This window comes from Camelus bactrianus, chromosome 26 (assembly GCF_048773025.1).
Source record: "Camelus bactrianus isolate YW-2024 breed Bactrian camel chromosome 26, ASM4877302v1, whole genome shotgun sequence".
In the NCBI taxonomy this organism is placed as follows: Eukaryota; Metazoa; Chordata; class Mammalia; order Artiodactyla; family Camelidae; genus Camelus; species Camelus bactrianus.
Genome location: NC_133564.1, coordinates 10,787,835 through 10,813,819, shown reverse-complemented (window position 1 = coordinate 10,813,819; position 25,985 = coordinate 10,787,835). Strand labels below are relative to the sequence as shown.

Here is a 25,985-nt window from a genome sequence, read left to right as displayed (position 1 = left end):
GCCAGCATTGCTCTGGTATCACACTCAATTGCAAACAAAACAGAACAGAACCAAGCAAACATCTCTCATGAAATATAGACGGAAAAATACTGGACAAAATTTTAGCAAAGTTGTATCCAGCAATATGTAAAAAACAGTAAAAATTATGACTAAGTCTGGTTTAGCCCAGGAGCGCAAGGTTTGTTTCACATTTGAAAAATCAAGCATTTCAATTCACCACATTAACATACACACAAAAAAAGAAACATGTAATTACCTTAATTGTTACAGAACAGGCAGTTAACAAAATGCAACACCCATTTGTGATCAAAACACCAAGAAAACCAAGAATAAAGGGGAACTTTGTAAGTAGATAAAGAGGATTTGCAAAAACCCCATAGCAATGATCACACTTCATAGTGAAAAATAAATGTTTTGCACAAAGATCAGGGAAAAGGCAAGAATGTCCTTTATTACCATTTCTTTTCAACATTTTAGTAGAGGCCCTACCCAGTGTACCTTAGTTTATTTTTTTTAAGGCAGTTTTGGGTTCACAGCAAAATTGAGAGTAAGGTACAGAGGTGTCCCATAGACCTCTTGTTCCCACACACGCCCGGGCTCCACATCTCCCACCAGACGGTACATTTGCTACAAATGATGCACCTGCCTGGATACATTATATACAGTTCAGCTTAGAGTTTACTCTTCCTGTTGTAGGCTCTGCGGGTTTGGACAAATGCATAATGACGTGTCTCCATGGTTGTGGTGTCAAATAGAGTATTTTCACTGTCCTAAAATTCTCTGTCCCTGCCCATTTATCCCCCTCCCCCTTCCCCCTGGCAACCACTAATCTTTTTTTTTTTTAACTGTCTTCATAGTTTTGCCTTTTCCAAAATGACATAGAGTTGGAATCATACAGTATGTAGATTCTTCAAATTGGCTCTGTTCACTTAGTAATATGCATTTCAGTTTCCTCGGTGTCTTTTCATGACTTGATGGCTCATTTATTTCTCGCAGTGAATAATATCCCACTGCCTGCATGTACCACAGCCGCCTTGAAAAACAGCTTGGCACGTCCTCAGAAGGTCAAACACAGACTTCCTCTAAGGTCAACAGTTCCACTGCCGAGTGCGTACCCAAGAGAAAGCGAAGCATCTGCTCACACCATCGTATGAATATGAATGTTTATAGCAGCTTTATTCATTATGGTCAAAAATGAGAAACAACCCGGGGAGGGTGCAGCTCAGTGGTAGAGAATGTGCTTAGCATGCACAGGGGCCTGGGTGCAATGCCCAGTGCCTCCGTTAAAATAATAATAATGATAATAAATAAACAAATAAACCTAATTAGATCCTTTCCCTCCTCCCCCCCCCCCCCAAAAATTGAAACAACCAAAATGCCCCTTAATTGATGACTGGATAAATAACTGGGGTCCATTCACTCAATGGAATGCAACTCAGCCAGAAAAAGAGCAAACGACTAATTAATACAGCAACGTGGATGAATCTCAAAAAGCAGTATGTTAAGCCAAAGAAGTTAGTAACAGAAAGATACATTCGATATGAGTCTATTTAGAAGACATTCTAGGACAGGCCAAACTGTAGTGACAGAAACAGACCCATGTTCTGCAGGGCCAGAGATGGGAACATAGTAACTGACTGCAAAGAAGACCTAGAACTTTCTTTCCTTTTGTCAGTGACCTGCCTTGGTCACTGTTTACAAATAAAATTTTATGAGGCGCCTCGTGGCTGGATTGGTTGAAACAGAATGGGCACTGGAATTCGTTTCCCAAGGCTGTTCTTACAACTTGCCACACACTTGGTGGCTTAAAACAATAGAAATCTTTTTCTCATGATTCTGGAAGCCAGAAGTCTGAAATCAAGGTATTTGCAGGGTTGGTTCCTTCTAGAGACTGATGGAGTATCCCTTCCGTGCGCTTGGTGGCTGCCAGCGTCCTCAGTGTTGGTAGAGGCATCTGTCTCTGCCTTCATTGTCACCTTCCCCTCTGGGTGTCCTCCCCTCTTCTCTCTGAAGGACACTTGCCATTGGATTTAGGGCCCGCTCTAACCCCAGGCTTATCTCCCTTCTAGATCCTTACCTTAATTACATTGGCCAAGACGCCATTTCCAAGTAAGATCACATTCACAGGTCCTGGGAAGACATATCTTTCAGGACGTATTTGTCTGCTTGGGCGGCCATAAAAAAAAAATACCATAGCCTGAGTGCTTAAAAAACAGAAATGCATTTTCTCACAGTTCTGGAGGTCAGAAGATCTTCCAAGGTCAAGGTGCCAAGATGGCCAGATTTTGAAGAGGGCTTTCTTCCTGGCAGTGGAGATGGCCCCTACAGCCAGGTGCCTGCCTGCACATGGCAGACGGAGTGCTCTGCTGGCCCTTCTTATAAGGGCACCGTTCGGTCAGGTCAGGGCTCCACCCTGACGGCCTTGTTTAAACTTAATCACTTCCTTAAAGGCCTCATCGCCAGTATAGTCACACGCAGCATTAGGACTTCAAATATGAATTTGGGGGGGCACAGTTTGGTGTGTAGCGGGACCCCGAGGCAACTCACCACACTACTGCTCCTTCATTCTTCCTCTGCGGTCACAGGCAGAGCCTAGACAATTCCCTGGGAAAAGGGAACAGACAGTATCAACCAACAAAGAGGTCAGTTCCCCCTTTTCCTTCCATGTGTTGTAAAAAATCAATGAACAGAAACCTCAATTAAATAGGATTAGGGCACCAGAAGGGGGAGCTCTCGTGCCCTGTGAGTTGCTGACCAGGAAGAAGAAAGACTTCTTTCCTGACAAGGACTCTTCCAAGGAAGAGCCGTGGACTCCCTCCCAACTTCCTTTCCTCCCCGGAAAGGGGGTCTCCTCCCCTTGCTGTGCAGGGCCTTGCCTGTGGCTGGCCACGGTCGCAGACCCCAAATTGCAGTTCTCTGTTGATCCCAAATAAACCATCTTGGCTGGAGAAATATCTGGCCATCTATTTGCTACAAGCCAGCCATCTAATTTCCGACGATTTCCTTTAGACAGAAGGCAGGAATCATCAGGTGCACATTATAAAGATGCAATATAGTAGCTCTAAACATTCTTTTTGTTTGTTTTATTTGTTTGTTTGTTTGCTTTATTCTCCGGGAGAGCCATCTGTGACACAGCATCACAGCAGTCAGTTCCTACCTGTGGTGCACTGACGGCCCGACCCCTTTGCATGGTGCCCTGGCTCTGCCGGAGCCCTGTAGGCGCGATAAAACTGGGTATCCCTGGGCTCGTTAAACTGGGATATGAAGTGTTTTTCCTTTCAGTGGATAACCAACTTAAAAAAAATCACACTACATATACCTCTCAAAGCATTTTCCCAGCAAATAAAAGTTATCAGTTCTTCCTTGAAACGCCTTTTCTTTCAACCGTGTGAGACTGTTTGAAGCGCACAGCCACCTTCAAATGAGCCCCTTGCCAGTGTGGCCGGTTACGCAGGCCCAGGCACTAACTGGTTAGTTATTTATCTTCACATTGGTAGCTGGTTATTTTTCCAAACATTTTCTTTTGCTCAGTTTCACTAGTCTTTGGTCTCTGTTTTATTACACGGTGGCTACGCACACTTGTCATTATACCAGCACTAATGGGCCTTACGCAGCATCTTGTCAATAACATATTCAAAAATATTTGTAACCAAAGAATAAAATACAAGCTGCAAGTCTATTTTAGGCTTCCATGTACCAACCCCGGGAGTCTGTGGCTTTTTCTCCTTATGGTACAGGAAGAGTTATTGTTTGGTTAGGGTGAGCGTTTGTGAGGTAATTCAATTCAGCCTTCAGTGAAAGAAACTAGACATTTTTCACAAAATCATAAACACAATGTGAAGGCAGATTGAAAATTAAATGACTGTGGCGTCTGTTCTCTGCTCGGCTCCGCGGAGCTGCATGTGGAAATGTCCTCGCCCCATCTGCTCCCTCGGCCTGAGTGTCAGATCTGTGCCCGCCAGCGCTCCGTTCACCAGCAAGAGGGAGAAGACGCCTCAGGTGCCAGTGGACACACCCGGTCTCCTCCTGCACCAGCAAAAAGTGCATAGATTAAACGAGGAAACAGCTAGTGTTGGGGAAATGCTTCCGTTTCATCGATTTAAAGTAAAAGGAGAGGTAACTCCTACATATCCTTCTGAGATAAACTGAAATAAATTCTCTTCCAGCAAATATTTGGTGCCCAGGAGCCAAACTACAGCATCATGATATTAACATTTTTTCTTGTACCTATTGCTGAACAAACTGTTTTCAGTCAAGATTTTATAGCAGTTAGAACAGACCACCAGCAAGCAGCCAGCTCGTGAGAATGGTTATGTAATCTCGGCTCACTCCCACAGCCTGGAGCAAGCCATTTTCTTCTAAAAATTTCAATTACTGTATCTAAGAAAGTCAGCTGGTTAGATTTAATTTCTCTATATGTTAAAGTTACAAATGAGCATTTTGTGCGAGACAATTCAGTGTCCTCTGCCTAACTGTGCTATGTGAGTTTCCAGTATTACTAAATTATGGAACATTAAGACTATAATATGTTGTAGTTTAGTTAGATGATTCCTTTTAAGCTTCTTGGAACAAGGGCTGTTTTGAATACAGCTCTGTGTCCCCTCCATGGAACCCAGCACAGTGCTTCAGAGAAAAGTGGGCTGAACGGACCCTCGCTAAATGCATAGATTTTACAGTCGCAGTCGGTAGCTACAGCTTCTCAGAAAAAAAGAGGGACCTTGTTCTAGAACTGGGATTGAAAGAATGATCTCACCCAATGAACTGAAGGATAAATACGCCCAAACTGTAGCCAGTTCACAGCAAAGGAGCCTTGCACATCTAATCTTTAGGACTTTGGTGTGTGTCAAAATCCCCCAATTCTCTGTGGGCCCCTCTTTTCCCTCAAACTGCTGCCTGCACAGATACAGATTTTGTGACGTTCCTTTGTCGACTGCGAGCAGAGGCCTTCGGTCAGTCTCACTTGATGGCATCTTTCGTAGTTGGGATGAAGGCAGAAACGCTGCTCTCCGAAGCTAGGTGTTGGGAGCAAATGTTAGCAAGGAAAAGGTGAACCGCCATCCCTTAGTTGTTATCTGAAGATTCATAACATTTGCAGTCCCAGGAGATATAATGACGTGGATTCACCAACATGCCTTCTTCAAAACGCACTGTCTGCCTTAAGAGACATGACTTGCTCTTGAAATTTCTTTCCCTGTGATGAACTAATTAATCCATACATTGATGCATCCACAAATTCACTGATTTTACCTTGTACATGTGATGGGCAAGACAGTACAGTTCTGCAGAAGTGTCGAGAGATCCAAAAATAGCCACAAAAGAGATAGAAAGGGCTGAATTTACAGTAGACTGAAAACAGGAAAGAAATCCTCAGATGTCTTCATTCTTCCCGTGATGCCGCAGATGGGAAGCCCTTGAGAGCTTACGGTGGTAAGAATGTTTTAAGCAGTTTCTTCCCTTACCTCAGCAATATGCCTTACACCCCCACACATAAATATGCTGATATTTTTAATAACATCTCTGCCTAAAATCATAAAACTTATGGCTGGACAAGTGGTCACATCCAATGAATTGCTGCCCTTCTTACATTTTTCTGTATGTATTATTTTAAATGACATACAATTTCTCAATCACCCTACGGACGGGGAAAATGGCGGAACAGAAAGTCTGTCGCAGAACAAAATTTAAAAGGCAGCGTGAGCTTTTTCAGAGACTTATCGTGTGCTGACATCTAGTGGTTCTGGGAACCATCACTCTGGGACACTTAAATAACACACAGCTTTCCCTGCGCATGCCCTGTGCCTCCAAGTTCAAACACCTCCCTGTGACACGTGGACATGTCTTATTTCTGTGGCCTATTGTGGTCCCTTATACGTTAAACGTCTGCTGGTATTTAAACAGAATGAAAAACTGAAGTGACACGGACGTTTGGAATCAGTTTTACTCCACGTGCTGCCTAAAGCTGGAGAAGGTTCCCCTTTTCCTTCATCACGTTAGTTAACGTGTAGGAGAACACCCTTATAAATGGCCTTGCTTCTCCCTGGTTTAGACCTTTTGTAATCTGAAATAAGCCTCTTGTGAATTAAATTCTTCTGACTCTTTTGAGTGCTCCCCTAAATTTCTCATCTCTGCCTGTCCCCCTACCCCCACGACAGTGGGTGTGTTATACATGCAGAAGGATGGCCTTGTGACAGTTCTCATGACCTTTTTGCTTCGAGTATTTGGCATTTTTCATCTGCTAGAGAGTTTGTGTTTCTGAGGACATACACTGTGTATGCAGCTCTTTTGTCAAATGCATTTTAACTTGATTTCCTTCCCTCCTTCCTTTTCTGTACCTTATAATTTTAGTTCAATACTTGTTCCTAGTACATTTCTCCAAGCCGTATGTATTTTTTTCCCATTGATCAGTATACATAGTAAAAACCTTATTCTGGAAAGAAGACTGCATTGAATGCTTTGGCTTTTTTCTCCCAACCATGTCTTCTCTTCCCGACCCCTCCCTAAAAGCCACTGGTTTAATGAGCTTGCAAAGAGCGTCCTCCACACAGCCCTCCTCCTTTGTGCAATTCACATGCAATTTTTTTTCCCCAAGAGACTGCACAGATGACACTTCTGTGCCAGGAAAATGCAAAATAATCAGCGCGGTGCTCTTAATTCATGAGTTCTGCCAAGTTAAGCTGTCAGATGCCCAGAGATGTGGGGGGGGATGGGGCTAGGGGACTGTTGCTGCCGTGGCACTAGAGAGTTTGGTCCCCAGTTTAACACGTAATGGTCTGTAAGATTTGGATGAGAGGCTGGCTTGGATATCTGAGCTCAGAGATAGGACAGCTTGGTAACTTGAGTGAACTGGGATTTGCTAGACCCCTTTAAAGGCAACCATTTCCCGAAAATTATCAAAGCCTTTTGGGAGATGGTTTCAACTGAATCTTACCCAGAGATTCCATAGACTGGAGTCCTCTGTATTGTTTTCAAAACACTTTTACTCGTCTTTAGTTTTTTGTTTTCTGGTTTTTTTTTTTTTCCAAGAAAATTGCTCCTATCATGTTTATATCTTGTCAGTGAAACTCTTTTGCTTTTATAGACTTTGTATAAAATCCAGGAGAAATCAACAGATAGTTTTCTCTGAAGGTTTGTGTTTTAGGCTTCTACCCCAAACCTTGGACTCTAGCTTTGCTGGGGTAGGAGTCACTGTCCCCTTCTTAGCTATTAATGCGGCTCACTTCTGGAAAGCTAAAAATGTCAAGTGCCATCCCAGGCAGCCCCCTTTCTGTCTCTTTCTCAATACGGGGTTTCTCCGTCGGGGTGCCTTGGAGGTGGTGGCTTCTCCAGGGCGCCCAGGGCAAGTCGGAACACCTGCGAGTGGCATTCGCTCTTGCATGTGGGTGGAGGCCCGGGGCCGTTCTCCTGCACATGGGGCTCTTCCTCCGCTGCCACTCCTCAGTCTCCTCTCAGAATGCAGCGGTCTGGTGCTACTGGAACCCAGTCTCCTAACGCTCAACTCTTCTGGGGCTTAAAATGGGCCTCACGTGTGCTCTACCAACCCTGCTGGAAAGATGCCCCCAAAATGGTGTTACCTCCATGACTCAGGGACTTTCCTCAATTTAATGAGACGACAGCTCACTTGTTTCCTCTGGGAGAGAGGTTATTTCAGTTTTTAGATGTATTATTTTAATTTTGTGTATTATGCTTACTTTCATGTACATTAAAATAGAGAGACAGTCATAACTAACTCTGTCAAACACACATCCTCATCATCCAGATTTGTCAAAGCAAACGTGCCATCTTTCGTCATCTTTGAAGAAATAAAATGGGAAATGCCCTGTCCTGATCAGAATTAACTCTTTACCCTCTTTCTCTCCGCAGAATTAACTGCTACCATGAAAAGAATGGCACCATTCCTACACATGGTTACATTTTACTAGGTACTTAATACATATTCATGTTTATAACACGGTACATAAGTTTATACAGTTTGCTTTTTTCCCCCTCTCAACACTGTTTTAAATATATAGCCATGGTAATAGACAGCTTTATGTAATTAACCATAAGTATTTTTAACCAGGTTGTTACAAAGCTTTTGTTCATCCTAATCATTGGCACATAAAATTCTTTGTGGGAAATGCTTCCACAGACAAATAACTGCTTATCAAGATTCAGAATGGATTTCATCTTTAGGTACAAAAGAATTGCAAAATATTGTCAAGAAATATTGGGAAGAACCTGGCGTAGCTCTAACAGTAAAAGCGAGATGGCACGATATTTGGCCTGAAAAGGAAAGGATCGTGATTTTTATCACACAAACATGTTTGCATTAATTTCAAATTTTCCCAAAGTGTATTACCATGATATTGTACCCTGTGTTCTCTATGAAACACGTTTGTGCTACTTAGATGAAATTTCTCTTCAGTGACCCCTATTTGTTTTATTTCCAGAGTGTGGCCTAAGGTTACTATTTAATTAACGTTTTCCTAGTCACTCAACTTGTAAAAGGCGATTCTAGATTTAAACTCAAGCAGCTTGGCCCCCAAATGTGCGCTGTTATTCGTACATCATCGTGAAAGGTGACAGGTCACTGTGTCACTCGCTGACGGCGCCAGATGGGCTTGTCCCCTCTTGCTGGGGTCACCTGTGGTCCTGTTGCTGAGCTGTCTGACTCTGGGTGAGCTATATTCTGAGGTCGTGAAAGAGCCCGTGGCCTCTTGGGGTGGGGAAGGACCGCCAGGCCCTGTCAGACCAGCCACTGCGGCACTGACAGGCAGGCGGAGGACCGTCCTTCCGCGTCACTACCGGTAGGGGGAGAACGCCTGTCCTCATTCAGTTTGTTACGTCTTTGGTAACAGCCGTCAAGAGCCTTTTCTGCTGTTGTCTTTTATCATTATTACTATTTTCTCCCAGGATCTCTCCATGATGGTATCACAACAGAAGACGAGGCAGGGTGTGACTGGATGGAGATGTGATGGAAAGTGTGGGACCTGCCACCTGGTGTGAAATTAATATTTTGTAAGGATATAGGTTACATTTATCATTCGATAAACGGTAAGTTTGTTTTGTCATACTAAGTGAAGTCAGCCAGAAAGAGAAAGAAAAATACCGTATGATATCACTTATGTGTGGAATCATTAAAAAGGGCACAAATGAGCTTATTTACAAAACAGAAACACACTCACAGACCTAGAAAACAAACTTATGGTTACCGAGGAGAAAGTGGGTGGGAAGGGATAAATTGGGAGTTCGAGATTTGCAAATATTAACTACTACATATAAAACAGGAAGTTTCCACTGTATAGCACAGGGAACTATATTCAGTATCCTGTAGTAACCCATAATGAAAAAGAATATGAAAACGAAGATATGTATGCATATGTATGACTGAACTATTATGACATACACCTGTGCTATACAGAAGAAACTAATCAAAAATCTGTCAGACATGAAAATCACAGAGCTCCTAAAGAATTCGTAAGATCACATGCATCCCCCCTAAATACTCTCTCGTGTAATAAACTTGGGCCTCTTTCTGTTGAGTTTGCTAGCCAGATTATGCATATGTCTATGTAGAAACACAAAGTTTACATTAAAAATGGTGGAGCATTTTAGTTATGATTTTCATTTTTGATACTTACACTTTTCCCTCTTATCTCTGGGGTAGCCCAGGTGATTTAACAGCGTTCAGGCACAGGAATCAAAAGAAACGCCTTTTCCAGAACAGTGTCTTTAGTGTGGTGAAGGCAAAAGGCAGATTTCCAGGAGGAGGAAGACGACGGAGGCAGGACCGGGAAAACACTCCGTTCAGGTCTCCTCTGAGCTCCTGTAACAGTGCCTTAAAACAGCTCTGTAGATATTCTTGGAGTTAGGGATCAAGCCAACATTTTCTTTCTCGAGTTCCCTTACCACAAAAGGTTTTGAAATGCCAGCCTAAACTTCTTTTTATTATATCTTGAAATCTACCTTCGGAAACTAGCAGAACCCTTCACTCCTAAAGGTCATGGTCTCTCACTTTTCCAATGCAGTGGCAAGCGCCCCCCAACGTGACTCTGTAGACTTGCTCGTTTTGCACAGCCCACTGTCACCACCCCTCCCCGCATCCACGGTGACGCTCCAAATGATGGCGTATGCTCCAACTCTGGCATTTTCTTTCTATTTCTCAGTGCCTGAGCACGGACATTTCACCATGCTACCCGTTGTTCGGTATTGTTATGGTCTGAAAGGCTGTGTGCCCCCAGATCCATACACTGCAATCTAACCCCTCATGCGACGGTATCTGGAGGTGGGGCTTTCGGGAAGTAGTTGGTTCATGAGAGGTGAGCTCACCCTTTTTGCACCAGGTAAGGATACAATGAGAAGACCGCCATTCGCGAACCAGGAGGTGGGCTCTCAGTGGACACGAGATCCGCCCGTACCTTCATCGCGGACTTAGCCTCTAGAACTGTGAGAAATACATGCATGTTGGGTTGTTTTAAGTCACCTTGGTTTTTTTTTTTTTTTTTTCTTTTCCGTTTCCTTTTCCTCTTTCTGCTCTTCTTTCCTCTTCCTTCTTCGCCTTCTGACAAGCCATGTCGTTTTAGTCGCCACAGTTACCACTGGGCTGGGCAGATGAGGGGGAAAGGGCAGAGTGCGGTGGGTTCTGGCCGGAGGGTCCAAGGATCGCCAGGTGCTGGAGGTGCAGCTCCGGGCACGGCCGCCAGGCGGCGCCGCCGCACGGCCGCTCCGAAGCGCAGGGACCGCTGGGAGCGGGGCCGCCGGCGACTCCCGGGGCTCCAGCCCCGCCCCCCCCCCACCTCAGGGCGGGCGCGCCCGCGAAGCCCGGACCTCGGCCTCAGAGGGCTTCGCTCCGTCCGGGCAGCCCACCGTCTGCCGGGGGCACCGAGGACTGGCCCAGCACCGCCCGCCGGGCCCGGGGTCGCCCGAGGTGGGCGTCCAGCTGCCCCGCGGGACCGACGGGGGACGTGAGTGCCGCCGCCCGGCCCCCCAGGTAGGCCGCGCCGCCCCGGCCCGCGCCCGTCCGGGGCCCTGCGGCGGGGACTCGCCTCCGGGGACCCGGGGACCCGGGGGAAGGGGCCTCGGAGCCCCGCGGGCGGGGACGCGGGAGCGGACGGCAGGGTCGGGCTCAGTGTCCGCAGCCCGCAGTGTCCCCTTGTGCGAGCGAGGCCAGGCCCGCGGTGTCCCCTTGTGTGGGCGAGGCCTGGCATGTGGTGTCCCTGAGTGCGTGAGGCCAGGCCCGCGGTGTCCCCGTGTGCATCTGAGGCCTGGCCTGCGGTGTCCCTGTGTGCATCTGAGCCCTGGCCTGCGGTGTCCCCACGTGCAGCAGAGGCCTGGCCCGCGGTGTCCCCGTGTGCTGACGAGACCTAGCCTGCCATGCAGGTGCGTTCTGAGCCCCCTGCATGGAGAGACAGGTGCATCCCTTGGGGAGGGAGGGGGGCGGGTGGGAAGAGGGGAGTCCCTCCTCGACCTTTGATCGACTTCACAGGGAGGAGGGGAGGAGGGAGGAGGGAGGGGGCCCCCGCCGCCGCCGCCGACTGTCCAGATGCCTGTTCTTTGTAAGCATGGAGCACGTGTCATTGCATACATCCCCGAATCCCTGATGCCAGTATATTTGGGCAGAATATATGACATATTATATGCACACATATGAACATCATTATGCATATATATTAATTTATATGAAAATATCCAATATAGTAATATAGTGTATAATAATATACGTACCTACACATATATAGTATATAATTATGTATACACATAATTACTAACTATATATAAATTAAGTTATATATAAATTATAATTTATAAGATTAATGTTCAATATCAATACATTATAATGTATAATGTGTATATATAATACACATTAATAAACTTTATATTTAATATCAGTCTCATTAACACCATCACCATACTGATACCTGCCATCCATGTATTACCACTATTTACATAGTATATGTAAAATCTCATAGGTACAAATATATATTTATAATTTTATATTACCTTGTATAATATATTTAAAGTACTATTGTATACCTATATATGTATTACATTTATATGTTTGATATATTTTATATTTGTATAATTTACATACAGTAATTATATATTTAAATATAATTATACATGACATACATTATTAGTCCTACTGTTCACATGTGACAGTTTTATTCAGTCTTTCAGAGAACTAATAATTACTTTATTATGAATTCCAAAATCTCTTCTAGCATACTGCTGATACGGAATTCAGAAAAGCATTTAACTACCTTAAGACACGCTTGCCTTATTTCTCAAGAGAATCATATCTCATTCATAATGTTAAGGACTCAATGGAACAATAGATACAAGACACAGTGCATAGTGCCTGATAGACAGTGAGAGGTAAAATTTAGCCCTAAGTATTATTGTATTTATGATGAAAATTCTTATTTGTATTCTTTTAGTTGTATTGCTTAGTTTTCTTTTGGCAAAATTGAAGCAATTTCTACTTCTGCTAGCAGTGTATGAGGATGCCAGCCTTTTGGTATTTCAATAGGGGATGACAAAATCAGAATGTTTCTTATCGTGTGTGTCCTCCTGGTTGGAGAAAACGACATGAGAAGCCCTCACCATGCTTCCACATGGATCTCACTGGCCAGACTGTGTGGCTGTCCCGTGCCTGAACCACCTGCAGCTCAGGGAGCAGGACAGGCACGATTACCTATGTAGGATCCTTCCTGCCTCTCTCTTCCTGTCCAGATGAGGTTGAGGTTCTGAGGTCTCTCCTTGTAGGGCATATGAGCATTCTGAAGAAGGTGAAGGAACTGCAGTGGTCACACCTGTACCTAGGGAGGGCTCTTGAGCTGTTTTCATGGTCCAGGTGAGAGAGAAGACAGGGTCCTGCCAGTGGAATTGATGGTTAAAGAATCCCTGCAGAGTGTGGACTTGGAGTCACAGAGTTTGGGGACCACTTGGATGTGGGGAGAGGCCAGAAGAGAAGGAAGCCAGATGAGGGCCAGATCTCTGTTTCTGACATTGAGGAAGGTCATGGTGACATTCAGCTACATGAAAAAGAGTAGTTTTGGGAGAATGAGGTTAGCTTAGTTTGGACCATATAAAGTTTGAATTGTCTTTGGATGTCCAAATGGAGGTATCCAACACATGGTGTGCCCGTGAGCTACCACACCAGAGCCCAGTCTGGGCTTGTGACACAGGTATTTGGTAGTCATTGTCCATAAAAAGTAGGTGAAACCATTCAAGTGGATGAGATTGTTCAGGAAAATGCCACATAGGAAGCAATAAATACAGTGACATAAATTGTAAAAATATATAAAGCCATGACCACTCTTCTTTTTTTAATAACTCTAGATATTTTTAGAGATTTGATAGATTGAACAGGTTAAACATTATGTGTTCCTCTCAAAACGTTCGTAATTCAACCTCTCTATAAAATGTAATATTTTGTTTTTTCCATTTTCCTAAATATAGCTCATCATGGTTCCTGAGCAGAGTGGGGCATATTATTTCTGTTTATGCTTTTCTGTGACTGTTTCCCTGTCCTCGGGTTTTCACTCATTTTGATTAAATAATATCATAGGTTTTAGCCTTCTTGTTGTATCTAGAATGTGCCAACCTTATCCTGTCTTCGAGATTTTGAAGTGGTTTCTGATGTAGAGACTTTTCCTCTAGAGATTTGTGGAGTTAATTCTCTTTCCTCCTTTAGGTCTTCACTCAAGTAACACCTTCTCAATCAGGCCTCCTCTGATTACCTTTTTTAAAATTGCAGCCCTGCCCAGGATTTCCAAATAATCCTTCGCCAGCTATAGTATTTTCATCTTTCCTTCCCAAAGCCCTTGGCAGCTTATAGCAAATGGGCACATTTACCTTTATTATTTGTATTCACTATGTCCTATCTCATCCTCCTACATTATGAGCTCCAACAAGGCAGGGAGTTTGTCTGTTTTATTTACTGATATATTCCAAGGACTCTCAGCTCCCCCTGACATATATCAGGCACTCAAGACATCATCACAATGAATGAATAAGTAAAATATGTCAGAATGTACAGCACATCACCTGGAACCAGACTGGCTTGAAGGAAATATTTGTCAAAAGCCCTGAAACAAAGCAAACAAAGCATGTGGCAAAATCATTAATGAGATCGTCCAGTGGCGGGATGGCTGGGGTCTGACAGGGCATCTGATGGTACTGAGGAATCACTGTGAAAGTTTCAGTGTGACAACAGGATTGTGGTGGTGTTTGATAAAAGAATGCTTACCTTTTAGAAAAAATATACTGAAATATTTATCAATGGAATCACAGTCTTTGTGAGTTGCCTCACAGTATTGTCGGGGGAAAGATAGCAGGTGAGATCTTGGCTGAGACACATGGGCCACAAGTTGGTGCTGGTTGTCACTGATGATGGGTACATGGGGCTTCATTGTGCTGTTGCCTCTACTTTTGTGAATGTTGGGTGCTTTTCAAAATAAAAAATAATAAAAGGCTAAAAATATTAAATAAATCACCTACCTTCTGATAGGATAAAGAGATGTTCTTGGGAATGTAAATTGTGGTCTTTCTTTGACTACTCAGAAACTTCATACCTCAGAGTGATTGTGAACCCTAGTTTGACTCTGTATAAATGTAGATTAACAGTTCTGTCTGAGGGGGTGGGTGTAGCATCATAGGAAGAGAGGAGTCTTCACTAGCAAACCACAGTTCCTTAATCGTCGAAGTTTTGTACGTGACTGAAAACTAAAAGCCCTTCTGAGAACTCCCTGGAGGTGTGCAGTTGAGCTCAAGCCCTCGTGGCCTTCAGGAAAGGGCAGTGAGGCGTTACAGCCCTGGGAAGGAGGGTGACGTTGCAGTCAGAAGTCACGGAGCATCAAAAACCTACCTGAAGTGGGCACTGAAGGCACACTCTCGAAAGAGATCACTCTATTTTTTACAATAAAATGTTTAGGTTTTATAAAGGGGAGTTATTTGTCGAGAAGAGTATTGAGAATCGCTAAATGGTCACAGTGTTTCTTCACAGCAGTAAACCAGCAAAATATTCTTTTTGTTAATTGATGCTTTCTCTGTTCAGGTACTGACACATTCCTGCTGGTCTTCAGCCCCTCACTCTGCCTCCCTTTCGTTTTCATCTCTTTGCAGTGGTCTGCCGTGCAGTTACAGCCCTGACGGATCATCCCAAATTATTTCCTCTTGTCAGATTCCAATTTTCTACCTTCCCCTCCTTACATCTCCTCCCACCCCTGACATGTTCTGTATTTCCTCTGTGTTTTGCCTTTGCATTTCCTTTGTACTGTCTGTGTGTCTATTAACTTATGTTGGGCATAATTATATCTTCATTTTTGCAGCTATGGCTAATTTTTTAATCTTTCTGTGACGAATGTAAAAAATGGGCTTATTACATAAATGGGCTTTCTTACTCTTAGAGAGACTGTTTGGATCTCAAAATAAGTCACAAAAAAATAGTATCAGGGTAGATTTGAAATCAATTATTTATTTATTTATATTGACAATGGATAATAGAAACTGATAATAATGCTGTCAATGTTTAAAATATATTGTAATGTTTTTAAATGCAAAGAAGTTTCCTTCTGATGCTTTTCCTAGTTTTATTTTATTTTATTCTTAAGGGGCTCTTGATATTCCGAGTAGACAACAGGCGTTGGAATTGGCAGCATGATCCACCATTGGCGACAGCATTTCCACCTTCTTTTGCAGCTGCCAAGTATATCCTCGGTTGGTTTGCAGTTGTTTCTTCTGCATGTTCCAGACAGATTGAGACAGTGGTTTACGGCAGAAGACAGACCACTTCTTACTGCAGAAGAAGAGCCAGGAAGACCTTTAGTCCCTGAGTAGAATGTACATCTGCAAACTGAAGTGTGAGGAGGGGAGGGTTCTAGGACGCACGTTTCTACCTGGAGGAAAGAAGCTGGAGGACAGGTCTGGGTGTTGCTCCTTCACATGCACTGACTTGCCTTTTCGCCCAGTGGCCCAGCTGCCGTCAGACCTCTCCCTCCTTTTCTTACATGTTTTTGACATTGCTCATTTAAGCAAAATAACTTTGGTAAGCCTCAAAGTGAAACAGCAAGGGGACAGACAAAGTGTGTGTTCTACATGCACCAATGTCTTTATTATTTTACTCCTTTATATGGATCTTCAGCTTACACTTGTCAAGTGTCTTCTATTCCACCAGGCATTTTCCTTTGTACTAGTAATAGAGCAGTGAAACGGGAGAAGTGATTCTTGTTCTCACATCACTTGTATTCAGTGAGGAAAATCTGACCATACAAAAATAAATGATAAGGTGGTTTCAGAAAGTGGTAAGTGTTTAAAACAGAATAAAACAATAATGGACCACAATAATGGATTGCCTGGAGGATGGAGTTGATAAAATGGACCCAGAAAGGCATTCTGAGGGTGTAGCATTTGAATGATGAGAAAGAAATAGAAAAGCACGTTTCCGTGTGAGGGAATTATAGGCATTAGAATAGCAGGAGCAAGGTCCCTTGCTTAGTTTATTTGAAGAAGAGAAAGACATGTGGGGCTGGAGCATATTGGGGAAAAATAATTTTCATAAGAAATGAGGTGACATTACTTAAGCAGGATGAAGGTCATTTTCAGCTTGCAGGTCATAGTAAGCGTTCAGATTCATGTATCTAATGATGCAGTTGCCATATGTCAGCTCCCTTCAGAATCTATATGCTCGTCTTCTTTTAAAATGCTTAGCATTTCACTTTTTCACCTCCTCTTTCCTCTTATCCATTTAGGTAAGGGATCGGGGGAGGGTTCAGGGGAAAGACCCTGTGGATACTCAGTTGTAGTGTTAGTTCATTACAAAGTAATAGAGAAATCTCTCCATTTCTTCACTGCTCAGTCAGCTCAGAAAGAAAGAGAAGTTATTTTTTCTTCCCAAATTTAGATAATGACCCACCCAACTCAGTGGACAAAGAAGCCTTCCTTCATCAAGGGCTGTGTCAGTCAGAGGAGAAATCACTCTGGAGACATTCTAAATGGTCATTTCAGTTGTGTCTAAAATGCAAAGTGGATTAGAGAGCTGAAAAGTAGCCATTGTGTCCAGACCATTATTTCCTCCAGATAACTTACATGATAGCAAAGTTAATTTAATAGGACACTCTCTGATGGTAGAGCTGACGCTCAAAATAAAATGTTCCTCCAGTAGAAAAGCCACCTAAACCAGGAGTTAGGAAGCAGACAGTTAATAGCTTCCCTTTGGACTTATCTGTGTGTTGAGAGTTTGCATAGTGTCAAGGTTTTACCACTCAAAAATAATTCAACTCTGCTTAATAATGGATGGATTCTATTAAATAAGATAGTTTTTTAATGTCATCACATTACATTTATTTATATTTGCCTGTTGAGGCCATTCCTAGCTAAGAATGATGTCAATATTTTTAGATTAAAATTTGGTGATCATGTTCCTGTTTACTGCAACAGAATGACATAGACAATATACCCTCTTGATCAAGTAGCTTAAATATGTTATTTGAAGGGGAGAATGGAAAAGAAAATCAGCATTGACACCGGATGAACATTATTTTTTAAGTAGGAAGAGAAGAGACGAGTATTCACTTAACCAAGTTAAAGTTTGTCTGAACTCAAAAGTCCATGTGGTATTTCCTAGTAAAGCACTAAGCCTCAATCCCATGAAAATCAGAAGGAAAAGAAGCATGTCTCCAGTCAGTACGACACCAACAGAGCTGTGAGCTTTTTGAGCTGTGAGTCATGAGAAGGAAAGTCAGTGAGGACTTGAGCCTACTGTTTTCATCTCCTTCTTATCTCCCCAGATGCCATTGGGATGATGTAAGTAGCATTTTAGAAAACTCTCCAGGGGTGCCAGCCATCCCAGGGTACCGTCAATGCATCAGAAACTGAGAAATAACTGAGAGATACAACCAAATGTGATCAGATTGAAGGAATGATTTAGGCTTTGGGCAAGATTACAGATGACTGCGGTTATGGAACAAAGGGATTCTAGAGAAAAATCTTTGAAATATTTCTATTTTTGAAAAGGGTAGGGCAGTTTCCTAAAATACCCCCGTTTTCAAGGAAAAAAGTCTGTAAACTGAAGCTTGGGCAGTGGGCCCTCTGCGTTGGTCGGCTGGGTGGGTGCAGGGTTTCCCGGAGGTCAGTGCTGTTACATCAGTCCTAACAGGGTACTGACTCTTGGGTTTGCCACAATATCAGTTTGTTAAGGCTGAAACGGAGCACTAAGATGAAGAAGGGAGGGGTTTTCACAGCTGTAGCTTTGGATGGTAGCAGAGACATGTTCTCAATTGAGATGGTAGGAAAACGGCAGAAGATGGTCAAGAAGGGAAGACACCACGAGTACAAGGTAATGGAATCAGTAACATTATTTGGACCCTCAAGGACTGAAGGGATTGGAATTGCCCATGTGAACAAAGAATTATTTTCTTGCCTTGTCAAAGAGAACAATCTGGATAATTTATAAATCATAGTTTTTAAAAACCCTCAGAGATCTGAGTTCTCAATGAAAGTTAATTAAAATGTAAAGTCATAAGGACCTCCTAAAAGGGAGGGGGAGTGACCTCACCAAGATGGATGTAGATTGTTTGTCTTACAGTCTTTCAGGCACCCCTCAGAGGTCCTACGTTTATTCTTAGAAGAACATGCTGACTTCAGTTTCCAGGCTACCTGCAGTTTCTTCTGAAGTTTTACAGACCCTTCTTTTTAAAGGCCTGGAAAATGACAAAATGAGTCACACTTCTTGTTATCCTCCTGTGAAATAACACAAATGAAGAAAAGGAGCAACTTCCACTCTTTTGTGCTACAAATTACTGACTGAGCCTACATACATTTCACCAGAAGCTGTGTCACTGGGTCAGGGAAGGACAACATCGCCTGTGAGCAGGAACCACATTTTCTTCCGGGTGAGAATTCATTTACTCACCAATAATTTTGACCTTCAAAATAATGGTTTGGGGTTACTCCAGCACACTGTCACACATGGGGCGCAGGTGCTTGTAGGCAGTGGACATGATAAATCCAGTGAAGTTTCCTGGGAGATACATTTCCGTGGACAGATTATATATGTCTCCACGAAAACTTAGGACCACCCCATTGCCCTTACTCCCCTCTGCCCCGGCTCTTAATAGCCACAATTCTACTCAATATTTCTGTGAGTTTGACTTTTTTAGAGTTCACACACGAGTGAAATCTTGCAGTCTCTCTTTCTCTAGCTGACGTATTTCACTTAGCGTGACGTCCCCACATTCATTCATGTTGCTGCAAATACGGATGTGTATCAGATCACATTGTGCACCCCAAAGATATGTGCATTTTGTCAGCCACACCTCAGTAAAGCTGGAAGAAAAAAGTTGTTTAAAAAAGCCTTATGCCCTTATTTCAGTTACAGCATTACCGTCTCTGATGGCATGTGGCTTCTTGAAAGTTGTGCTGCTGTTAGTTCGCTTGGTTTGACGTTAATCAGTCCAGTGCTTTTCTGAATTCTCTGACAGATTTTAGTCATTTTTCTCCACTTGCTCAGTACGTGTGGCGTTTTTGGATGGTCTGTCACTTGCCTTCTCTTCTTTTTTTCTTCTTTTATTCGCTCTTATTCTCTCATCTGCGTTTTTCCATTTTCTCAATTTTGTCTTCTGTTTTCATACTGTTTGCTCCCCCCACTTACTCCTGAAGATTTAGACACGTCGAGGATGATGATATGACCCCTGCAACAATTTCTCATCTGATTCTCAGGCCCCTATTTTTAATATTACCCATCCACCTGAGAGATAGCGTAGGTTCCTAAAACTCAAGATTTTGAACGTGGACCTAATTTTGTTCCTGTCTGAACCTCAAAAACAAAGATAGATGAATTCAAACGTTCTCCTTACCATGTTTCCTCTCTCGGTAAATGTCCTTTTCCTTTATTCAGAAACCCATTGCATTCATTTATCTATCAGATATGGTTAGTTAATTGTAGCTCCTCCATGTTCCTTTCACATGTCACCATCTCTACAACCAGAGTTACTGTCCAGTTGTAATACATCGCAGGTGAATTCCAAGGGTCATTTGCTTCTAGGCTGCCCCTTCAAGTCCATCTTCTTCATTGCCTAAAGAGATGTTTCTAAACTCAAATAAGTTTGTCTATTCCATTATGAGAACCAGACACTGCATAATGTTCCCCCTACCTTAGCCTGTGCCATTGGGACCCCCCGCGGGCTCACTTCTAGATCACAGGCGTGGTCACGTCACCTGACATCACTCTGTGCTGAACACGTGGTCTGCCGCGGTACACCATGCTCGTGACCTCTTGGCTTCTTTACTCATGTTGTTTCATTTGTCCGAAGTTCCCTCCACTCTCTTCTCTACCCTCACATTCACTTTGCAAATTGTTTTTCATTTATAAACATAGAATCATGATTTCTTTCATAAAATCTGTATTGTGTTGTAGGGTTTTTTGTTGTTGTTTAAACTTTAACTACTCTCACAAAAAGAATTAATTCTCTTTCTCTGTAACCTCATGTTTCCAAATAGCCATGCTTTAATTTTTCACTTATTTTGATATAATCTTTTGTTCCATTTTGTCTCATCCCATAAAATGTTAGGACCCTTGTGAGCAGTCACATGGCTTACTTGTGCTTTAAATCTAGAGCTCTGGACAAGTGCCTGGAAGATGACGTATGTCGGATAGAAGATGACTAATAACTTTATTTAAAACAGAATAAACAGATATTTTCAAATGACCAGGGTTGAGAAGTTAGAGGCAAAACTACAAACTGGCAGCCTATTCCACAGATAACTCAGAACAAGGGATCAAAGTGAAAGACGAGGACACTGAAGCAAAGAAAGGAACAGGTGGGCTGTGAGAGCTGGAGCCACCAGAGGGGAAGAAGCATGTGGACCACCCGAGTCTCAGAGCTCCTCCCTGGCCAGGGGGCGTGATGACTGGAGCCCCCCAAGGGAGCCTGACTGTTGTCAGTGGCCACTCCCATCAGGAGGAAGTGAATCCACACCGCTTGGCTCAGCCTGTGCTTAGAGCTGTCAGTGAATTTAGTAGAGGATAAAAAACAGCAACACATCAGCAACGTAGAGGCTTCATATTGGAAGCGCCATTAAAGCAGGAGATTCTTCTTCTCTGTTTTAGTCCGAGTCTTAGACAGTCTTAGTTGAGACCACACTGCCCAGTGTGAAGTTTAGAGCAGAGCCTGACAGCTAGCATATTCTCAACAAATCCTTCTTTAATGAAGAAAGAGAATATTTCCAAGTGCACACATCAAGATGGTTTTGTCTAATATGTGTCTTCTTAATGTGTTTGGTCCCACTGATACCAGCTAGTCCAGCATGACCTGCAAACTGTTTGAACTCTTTCTACGTGATTGACGGTGAGCCTCTGCAGCCCCGACTTGTGACCTCCACACACAGGCATGAATCCTTAATTGTGGAATGTGAAGTGATTCTGTGGACCTCTGACATCTCGTCTAAAAACAATGACTTTGAACCTGGTTACTTTTCATGACAGTCATAGTAGCACTAAGGGTTTATGATCGTAGAGTGTCACCTTGTGTGCTGCTGTCTCTCTTTCCCAGCCCAGTTGTCCCCTTCCTACAGAAGCCGTGCGTTACTGTTCCAGCGTGGGATTGCCTCCCAGCATCCTCACCTGGTGGGACGCGGTTTCTGTCGGGGCACCTGTTCTCCGTGACTGCTGTTCAGCACGAGGATCCCTTCCTGGAATGTGGGCCAGCCCTTGGTTTTCTCAGTCACGCCTCCCTGGGGGCCGTGATTCTCTTTCTGAAACCCTGTTCTGGGTCTGTGTCGTTCACACAGAGCGGCCCAGAGGCCAGTTTGGATGAGGCCTCAGTTCCGATACAGTTATGACTGCTTCTTTCCCCTTCCACGAGTGTCTCGTTTGGATAAAAGCAGATGCTCACCCTGCTTCTACAGCTGTGGGCAGGCCTCTCCTGTGATGAGAGTTGTGCTCATTATGCTGATTTCTCAACCCGTTCGGGAGACAAATGCCCGTGTGACCGAGTTCCCCAAGTCACACCCTTGGCGCTGATTCCTCTCTGCTGACCTGCTGAGTAGCTGTAGTGACAGGTGCTGGCGTAACCCAGCCCTTCCAGCTCCATCTGCCTGCAGGTGAGTCGCTGGCCTCACTCGGGCGTCGCAACGTGCACAGTAAGGGTGAAGCAGAACGTGACCTCGGCGGAGGCGGTTTGGCTAACGGCAGAGGAATGTTCTTTCCTGTCTTCCCTCGTTGCAATCCTACTGCAGCTCTTGGTATTCGGTTTATGAATCCATGAGACTGATTCTAGGGTCCTGTCTGAGCTGCCCGACAGCCTTGTGAACTGCAGACCCACATGATCAGCCACCACCTTACCTGGGGATAAGAGAGTCATCAAGAGGAGAGCGGAGAGCAGCACGTGGAGTCTCGTGGATGAGCAGCAGGTGAACGGGAGAGGCATCAGCATGACTGCAGCCCGGGATCTCCGAGCATGGCTGGTCCGTGGCCTTTTATGATGCTCCCTGGGCCTGCGGTTTGTTCATGGTTAGTAGAGCCTAACAAAAGAGTATAACTCAGCCTTCCACAGGAAATCTCCAGGGACAAAGTACACAGTGCGGTGGCAACTCACTGGATGAGAAAGCAGAAGTCAGTGCCATGCATTTCCCACAGGTTCAGGACATCCTCGTTATCAGCTGTGTTCCCTAATGGAAAGGCCCGTGTGGCAGGGGACTGATGACTGGAGCAGTTAGCCAGTGAACACCTGAAGCCTGTGCTCAAGTGCATGCGTGAGCCAGTGAGCTCGGAAGCGGATTCCTCCCACCCCCCCACAGCCCCGCCTTCAGATGAATCTGTCTGTCTGTCTGTCTGCCTGTCTATCCCTACTGGTAATAAACATAATGAGGAATTGAGCAGAAGCAATGACAGGGTTTCATTACAGATCCTCCCTCAAGTCATCAGGAGCTACACAATCACAAGGGGAGAAAGCAAACAGATACCCATGTAGGGTTTTTGTTCATTTATTTGTTTCATCTCATTCTTTATCCAAAGCTTCAGATAATGGTTTACGGCCATCTGATTGTGAGATACGAGTTCAGAAGGAGAAGCCAGCCCACCACTTGTTTGGATGTGAACATAGATGAGTCTGCTGCATCTGCTGATTCACTTGCAGGCGTGCCCTGTCACTTTTGGTTAATGCCTCCCTCCCCTAAGCCAAGGGTGACCTGCCTCATTGCCCTCCTGGCAACAGCAGCCTTCGCTCTGGCAACGGTACCACTAGCCATTTAAAACTATTGCCTGCTGTTTTAAAACTTTTTTTTCCTAATTGTTATTGTAATTCATTTTATACCATTACTGTGCTATTTATTTTTCACATTGGTTGCAATGTAAAAAGAAATATAATCCCCCCTGAGATATTTTGCGTACGGTTACATATATATACATACCAGCGTGTTATATGTTAATTAGGAAATTGGCATTTAAAGTACTTGATACCATATTAAAATCTTGTTGATACTGAAATAGATATCTAAAAGGATCTTGGTGGTATTTGGTGGAATTTGTTAGGGTTATTTGAATATTCTGGTAACTCAATTTTTTATTCGTAATAATAAAATATAGGCCCAGTTACATAAAAATATACATTTTATCGTATTTTTAGAAACACTTTTAAGTTCTGATAAGGAAGAATTTCTGTATTTCCTGTGTGTTATTAGGTCTCATTTTTTCGCTTAACATTTTTGTGGAAGGTTTTCTCTTTTCCCTCCATCCCCCTTCTCTTAGTTAGGTCACGGATGCATCATGTGTTCTGCCTGGTGGTGGTTCGATTTTCAGTGCTAATTTTAAATTAATTATCTTCCTCAATTCTGTTGTTTATTAGTTGCCAATTGCTGCTTAACAAATTACCATGTAACAAATTACCACAAAACGGAGGCCTAAGGTAGCAAAACAGCTCCTAAGTGTCTTGGTGTGTCTGTGGGTCAGAGTCCTGCTGCCCTGGGTCTGTCCACAGCTGCAGGCGTCCCGAGGGTCAGGGCCAAATGGCGTGCTTCCTGATTCACTCCCGTGACTGCGGCAGGATTCTGCTCCTCGGGCTGGTGGACACTCAGCTCTTATCCGTGTGGGCCTTCCCCAGGGCGTCTCACAATGTGGCAGTGGGTTCTGTCAGAGCAAATGAGGGAAAGGGCAAGAGAAGGGTGAGCAGGATGGGAATCATAGCCACTGAAAGTCTAATGCCAGCTAGTGACAGCCCATGTCCGGTTCCCATGTTATGTCCGTGAGAAGCAGCCACCCAAGGCGAGCGGAGTGCCAGGGCCCGAGTCCAGGGGGAGGGCTTCCTGGGCACCGGACCAGAAGCTACCACAAGTTGGGTTCATAGCTTTTCAGTGGATTTTTTTCTCCTTATTAAAAAATATCATGATCGAATACCAAAAAAAGATTCATGTTTAAACTTGACTAATTTAGGGGCTAGAATTTCCAGAACAATTGTAAGTAATAGTAGCTAACAGAAAATCCTTATTTTAAAACTAGCTTTTTAAAAATTATGCTTTAAAAAAAGCATCAGCTGTTTACAATGTGCTGACTTCTGGTGTATAGCATAGTGATTCAGATATATGTGTGTATATATATATATATTCTTTTCATACTCTTTTTCCTCATAGGCCATTACAAGATATTGAATATAGTTCACTGTGCTGTACAGTAGGATCTTGTTATTTATCTATTCTATGTTTAGTAGTTAGTATTGGCAAATCTTGAACTCCCAATTTAACCCTCCACACCCCCTCCTTCCACCCTGGCAACCGTAAGTTTGTATTCTATGTCTGTGAGTCTATTTCTGTTTTGAAAATAAGTTCATTTGTCTCATTTTTTGAGATTCCACATATGAGTGATACCATATGGTATTTTTCTTTCTCTTTGTGGCTTACTTCACTTAGAGTGTCAATCTCCAGGTCCATCTATGTTGGTGCAAATGGCATTATTTAATTCTTTTTTATGGCTGAGTAATATTTCATTGTATAAATATCCAGTCCTTCAAGCTTCTTTATCCAGTCATCTTATCGAAAGACGTTTAGGTTGCTTCCATGTCATGGCCATTGTAAATAGTGCTGCTATGAACATTGGGGTATATGTATCTTTTTGAAGCAGAGTTCCCTCTGGATATATGCCCAGCAGTGGGATTGCTAGATCATAGGATAAGTCTATTTTGAATTTTTGAAGAAATCTCCATACTGTTTTTGATAATGACTGCACCAAATTACATTCCCACCAGCAGTGTAGGAGAGTTCCCTTTTCTCCACACCCTCTCCACCATTTATGGTTTGTGGATTTTCAATGATGGCCATTCTGACTGGTGATCCCTCATTCTAGTTTTGATTTGCATTTCTCTGTAATTAGCCATATTGATCATCTTTTCATGTGCCTATTGGCCATGTTTATGTCCTCATTGCAAAAATGTTTGTTTAGGTCTTCTGCCCATTTGGGGATTTGGGTTGTTTGTTTTTTTGTTATTAAGTTTGTATGACTTGTTTGTATTTTCTGGAAATTAAGCCCTTGTCAGTAGCAACATTTGCAAATATTTTCTCCCATTCTGTAGGTTGCCTTTTAATTTTAATTGTGCTTTCCTTTGCTGTGCAAAAGCTTATAAGTTTAATTAGGCCCCATTTGGTTATTGTTGCTTTTATTTCTGTTTGTCTCAGTACTGCCCTGGGAGAACATTGCTAAGATTTATGTCAGAGAATATTTTGCCTATGTTTTCTTCTAGGAGGTTTATGGTGTCTTGTCTTATGTTTAAGTCTATAAGCCATTTTGAGTTTATTTTTGTTTATGGTGTGAGGGACTGATCCAACTTCATTGATTTACATGTGACTGTCCAGCTTTCCCAATGCAATTTTCTGAAGAGGCTGTCTCTTCTCCATTGTATGTTTTTCCTCCTTTGTCAAAGATTAATTGACTAAATGACTGTAGGTTTATTTCTGGACTCTCTATTCATTCCATTGATCCATATGTCTTTTTTTTCCCCCCCAGTACAATGCTGTTTTGA

At 43.3% G+C, this 25,985-nt stretch overlaps 1 protein-coding gene across 1 annotated transcript; it reads right to left on the bottom strand.

Annotated features, from left to right (window-relative positions):
• Positions 1–15,483: 15,483 nt before the first annotated feature.
• On the bottom strand, positions 15,484–22,507 carry LOC123616361 (beta-defensin 109). Its single transcript, XM_045515398.2, has 2 exons — positions 22,322–22,507; positions 15,484–15,778 (listed from the first exon to the last, which is right to left on the bottom strand). Exons 1-2 carry the CDS (start codon positions 22,410–22,412, stop codon positions 15,573–15,575), a joined length of 297 nt encoding a protein of 98 aa, XP_045371354.1. The 5' UTR covers positions 22,413–22,507; the 3' UTR covers positions 15,484–15,572.
• Between the last annotated feature and the right edge of the window lie 3,478 nt (positions 22,508–25,985).

Bases quoted from the DNA above. Each gene is read 5' to 3' on its own strand.
- LOC123616361 (XM_045515398.2), bottom strand. From the start codon at position 22,412: ATGCTGATGCCTCTCCCGTTCACCTGCTGCTCATCCACGAGACTCCAC. The intron at 15,779-22,321 runs GTAAGGTGGTGG...CTTCTTCTGCAG, and splicing joins GATGACTCTCTTATCCCCAG to TAAGAAGTGGTCTGTCTTCT.